The sequence below is a fragment of the Rhineura floridana genome, chromosome 5 (assembly GCF_030035675.1).
Source record: "Rhineura floridana isolate rRhiFlo1 chromosome 5, rRhiFlo1.hap2, whole genome shotgun sequence".
Lineage (NCBI taxonomy): Eukaryota > Metazoa > Chordata > Lepidosauria > Squamata > Rhineuridae > Rhineura > Rhineura floridana.
The window spans coordinates 91,374,882-91,380,616 of record NC_084484.1 but is presented as its reverse complement, the minus strand read 5'-3'; the positions used below and the strand labels follow the sequence as shown (position 1 = coordinate 91,380,616).

Here is a 5,735-nt window from a genome sequence, read left to right as displayed (position 1 = left end):
AATGATTGCAAAAGAAGTCAATGGAGAGGGCTTACTCCCCAGTAGGAATATTTGGGAAACCAGGCTTTTACTTTCTGGTCCCTGCATGCAGCTCTTGGCTGAGCTGGCATTTAGCCAACCCTGAGACTCCTGAATGACGGATGCAGTGGAACTTTATGCCGGCTTCTCTTGATCCAGCACAACTTATGCCGGCTTCTCTTGATCCAGCACAACTTATGCCGGTTTCCCCTGAATTGGATTGCTCTGCCTATCTCCTTCCATTTCTATATGGTCTAAATACGACTCTGAAGTAGGACAGTCTTAAAAACAATACAGGCCTGTCTTCATTCACCTAATAGTGGGCCTAATAGCAGCTTGAAGGGAGGGCACAATTTTGGGGGGCAGTAAACAGCATAGATGGGGAGAGAGCATTTGGGTTTAAAAACAAAACACTTCCCCACAGTAATGGGACTCGCCTCAGTAGTATTTTTATTTTAAAAGGTCAGGGGATCTGACTATGGATCTCACGTAGTTTGATTTCAGAACATTGACTTCTAGTGTATATTATGCACTGTGCTTCAATCACATGATTGATAACCTTCATAAACCCTGATTCAGTAATGCAGTATTCCAGTTTCCATGTAACAGATTGCATCAAGAAGTTTTGTGGTAGAGTTAGCCAAGTTTCAGTTTGCAACTTTTAATGGGATGGGTCTGAGTAAGCTCTATAAAGCTGGCTTTGCACCAGTGTCAGTGGCATGTAGTTTGGATTCCTGAACTGGTGGAGTGCAGGATGAAAGCATTCCTGTTAATCTTTGAAGTTGCTTGATGGAAAAGTACCTGACATGGGGAAATGGAAATGGACTGCCTTCAAGTCAATTCCAACTTATGGCGACCCTATGAATACGATTTTCATGGTAAGCGGTATTCAGAGGGGGGTTACCATTACCTTTCTCTGAGGCTGAGAGGCAGTGACTAGCCCAAGAGTGGAAAATTGTATTTTCCCAGGTATAAAATTGTAGCACTTCTATTGCTAGGAAAATGTTTTATCTCTGAAGCAGAAATGCAGCTTCAGGGTAGATACTTAGACTGAATGAGTAACAACTGTGCTTTTATTGCACTATATTATTATTATCATCACCATCATCATGTATTACCCACTCTTCATCCAAAGGTCCCAGGGCAGGTTACAACAATGTTAAAATATGACATTAAAAACAATTTAAATGCTTTTATTGCATTAAAATGGTCAAGCTGTTACCAGGCGGTGGCTATAGCGTGCCAGGCATTTAAATCCATCAGCTCTGTATCTCATTACTTTTCCATTTCTCCCCCTTTCCTACTGTGTGCACATTCAGGAAGAGTGTGGTACAACTGGAAGTGATGAGTCCTCAGAGTGAAGCCTCACAAAATTTTATTTTATTTATTTATTATTTGATTTATATCCAACCCTTCCTCCCAGCAATTTTCTCAGTCTCTATGTGGATCTATGAATGTTTACTCTTGTGGCAGTTTCATATAGGCAAAACCGATGAAGAGGGGGTAGTATCTCTGGATTAGTTGATTCTGCATGTCTCATGCTGATAATGTAGAGTACCCAAACTAGTCGTCATTTTTGTGCATAGGCTGCTCTTATGGCTTTTGGTTTTTGTCCTCATGACTAGAAACTAGCCTTCATGACTGAAAAGTCAGCCAATGGTACTTCTGGAATAGATCCACATTTTGTAAGTTTAAGGCGGGGATAGTGAACATGTAGCTGTCCAGTTGTATTTATATTCCTTCTCATCACCCCTGACCATTGGACATGCTGGCTAGGGCTGATGGAATTTGGAATCCAACATCTGGAGGGCTACAGGTTCCTCGTTCCCTTTGAAAAGATTTGTGAAAGTATGTGCATATATGTGGGGGGGGGGAGACTTAGGAAATATGACCCTGAAACCTTTTGCCAACTTCCCTATTCTTTAATATGGTTTGATAGTTAATAGATCCCTGAGAGCATACAATGCATTTCTTCCATTCAGCCCAGTCTGGCAATTTATTGTGGATAAAGGAATTCTCAATGTGTGAATTGAGCAGTCTCATACACAAGGGCCATCTCATTCATTTAGAAAAGGGGTGGCTAACCTGTGGCCATCCAGATATTTGTAGACTACAACTCCTGTCATCCCTGACTATTGGTCATGCTGGCTGGGACTGATAGGAGTTGGAATCTAATAACATCTGGAGGGCCACAACTTAGCCACCCCTAATTTAGAAAGAGACATCAGGATCATGCACATGTTCCTTATTGCATGCAGATCTGCTACCTCCACTGAAATGATTGAGATTGCTTACATGCCCTTATCAAATCAGTCCATTTATCTTCCTTAAGTTTAGACAGAAGACAAGCAGGTTGTATGTGGTTTGTTGTCATTAATAAAGTAGCATTCCGTTTCCCTTCCGATCCTAATTTATGCTGATCCTTTTTTTCCTCATTTAAGTCTCCCTGAAAGTAGATAAGTGTACAGTTGTGTTGTGAGAAACCAAATAAATAGTTTTAGAAAATTGTATAACAAATTAATTAGAATTTGACATTATTTATTAAGCTACTATGTTACTGACAAATTCTTAGGTAAGAATTTCATTTTGGTAGTCTTACCTATATAAGTCACACATTCGAGATAATGACAACAAAATAATACATTTGTTTCACCTCCCTTTTCCCCACTCACTGTGCAGGATGAATCTCTTCAGCGTTTGCAAAAGGAATCTGAAATCTTACAGAGAACATATGCACACTACTTTGATCTTACAATTATCAACAATGAAATTGATGAAACAATCAGGCATCTGGAGGAAGCCATTGAGCTTGTTTGTACAGCATCACAATGGGTTCCTGTCTCCTGGGTGTATTAATCCTGTCACCAGAAGAATTTTATCATTACTGGGAACCACCTCATACATGGAAGAACCTCTTTGTTATTGACCTTGTATCAACAGGTCTTGGCCCCTAGAGACTACCTAGATGTAGTGTGACCTACATTTATAATTATCGTCATGTCCTTATAGATAGGAGAAAATGCTAATTTAAAGAGACAGTATCTTTTTTAATCAGTTCTCCTAAACTTTATTAAAATGTATCTTTAAATATATGTATTATTCAATCCTTTGGAATGTTATATTTTTGGAAATCATAGCTTTTAATTTCAAAGGCCCCTAAAACTGCACAAAATAGATGCTGCTTTCTATAATCTATTTTAATAATAATATGATCTGTTACTTAACTTGGGGGTGGAACACTACATTCTCTTTTAGAGTCTGATTTTGTGAATTGGAAAACCTTGCTTTCCTTTATTTATTTGAAATTATAAGCCCAGTCATAACAAGATCAATTCTTACATTCTAATGGCCTTCCTTCGCTTTTTTTTTTAATTTTTAGAATAGCATTTTGAAGTACTTTCATGTAATATCCAAATAATGTGATACTGTCTCTTTGAAGAACTCTGTAAAACTTATAGAGATTTGAAGTTGGGTCTTGACTCTTAATGCATGTGGACAGTCGCAAGCGTTCATGCTGTTGGTGTATCTGTGTTGAAAAAGAAACTGTAATCTACAGCAAGTACATTCCGTTCATGGGGGGAAAGTACCCAAGGGAATAAAATAAAGTACTATGACTAAGCTGTAAAACCTATGCACATCCCTTGCATTTTGGGCAACTTTATAAACAAAAATCCTAATTTTTATTAATAATCATGTAGTGAAATGTGTTTGTAATTTTGTCTCAATTTAATTTGTTGTAAAGGCGGGAGGGGAAAAAATTACTGGTTTCACCATTTCAGATCTGTGTTGTCTGAGAGTATTAACGTTTTAATTACGTTTAAGCAAAGAAATGCTGATTTTTACTATGTATGTAATTGTTTTGAAAATGCACACATTTTAAGAGAAGATACTGTGCAATGAAAAAAACCAGTTTAGGCATCGTAATATACTAACAATTCCAAAAGACTCATCTGCCGCAGCCCTGTAAATTCCTTTAAACGGTAAATGACTCTACATTCTGACCAATTTTTTATTTTAAATATACTTCCTTTTATGTGTTCAAAAATTAAATGCCTTGGGTCATTCATTTCATCACAGGATTCTTCAGGTGTTTCAAAAGCCAGTCAACTCCTTTGTAGAAGTTTAGAAAAAAATTCTCACTATCTTTGCGTGGATTGGAATACTTGCTTTGATTGCAAGGCTTGAAGACTTGTGGCTCACTTAGCAAATAAGGGTTGCTTCATACATTCACATTTTTAGCATGTGCCCATATTATACATGCTAAAAACAATGAACTGAAAAACACATAATAAAACAATCTTGTGGTACATAGGTACAAATCACAGAGAGCTTCCAATTGGCCATGTCTCCTTGTAATGTATACTGAATGGGAAAAAGTATGTTCCTGACAATGTGTGAAGCAGTCCTAAATTTTATATGCAGAGCCTTAATAAGCAAATATTTACCATGTATTCATCTCAGGGTTATTGCTATTTTCTGATTTCTCTTACCTTTCCCTCAGCAAACATCTGTTCCCTGTCATAGAAAAGGGTGACTAAGCATTACCCATCCTAGTTTGATGTGTTTGTCAACTTAACCTCCATTTATCACCATTATTGATGTACCGTGGACTGATTGTTTTACATTTTTATTATTTAATATGGATTTTTTTGCTTTTGTTATTAAATTCCTGTATGTTTTTGAAAAGTGTTATCCTCAACGTTAAAATGCTAAATTTTTATTACTCATAGATACTCTGGGCTCCTGCTGGGAGGAAGGGCAGGATATACATCAAATAATAAATAAATAATAGCTTCAGCTTCTTGAGAACCATTCAGAACTCAAGATATGTTAGTATTGTAAAAGATAAGTTTTTTAAAGGGCCTAAGAAATATTTGCTTACTTTTATTCTTCTCCTTGTCAGTAGAGGCAATTGGTGTCAAAGAACAAAGAGAGTCGGTTCCTCTGGTACATAGGCTGTTACACTTAGGTATTTATGTACAGAGGATGGTAAGCTGAACGTTAGTCATACTTAAGAGTATACGCATTGAAATCAATGGATTATATCCAATGTTGCACACAGTTCCACTCATGAAGTAGGAATTCCCCTTCGTCTCCTCTCTCCATGTGCCCTCCAAAACTGCTCCAGAGATTCCCCCAATCCTCTTAGAACAGATTTTGAGGGTGCATGGGAGGCCACAGGGGAGAGGATGGAGAAGTTCCATTGTTCAAGCAGAATAACAGTGTTGGATACAACCCAATGGACTTAAATACATTTATTTCAGTGGATAAGCTGGTCTTAGATAGTACCCAGAAAGATTATGAACTGCTTTGTCTCATTGCATAGCCCATGACACCTTTAGAAATGATTCTATGCATTGCAAGCTAGTTTTGAATTTCTTAGTATGGTACAATGTATATTTACTAAGAAAAAGAGATCCCTTTTTCTGGTCTTCCTTTGATTAAGATTATTAATCAACTGCAATTATAAACAATTTTATTTGCTTGTGTTATTAGAGTACATAGCTTCCCTGACTCCATGACATCATGCTTTGTAACATTGTGCTGTCAGAAATTTAAAGCAACCTACAAATGATTCTTCACTATCAACATTATTCTTAAGGAATTGAGTGTACTATTATAATCCAGTACGTGGAAATGGAATCACTGAGCTGACTCAAGAAGGTTTTGATCTCCCAGCATTCTAATATCTGCATTAGGGACTTATTCCCTCTGGA

The 5,735-nt window shown here is 37.3% G+C and overlaps 1 protein-coding gene across 9 annotated transcripts in view; it reads left to right on the top strand.

Moving 5' to 3' along the window:
- The window catches only part of CASK (calcium/calmodulin dependent serine protein kinase), a 315,472-nt gene extending 310,768 nt beyond the window's left edge, over positions 1-4,704 (top strand). For all 9 annotated transcript variants that reach the window (XM_061627480.1, XM_061627481.1, XM_061627484.1 and 6 more), the window contains one exon: positions 2,698-4,704. In XM_061627480.1, the coding sequence (XP_061483464.1) occupies positions 2,698-2,874 (177 nt within the window). In that variant the 3' untranslated portion in view covers positions 2,875-4,704. The remainder of the gene's footprint in view (positions 1-2,697) is intronic.
- The last annotated feature ends 1,031 nt before the right edge of the window (positions 4,705-5,735 follow it).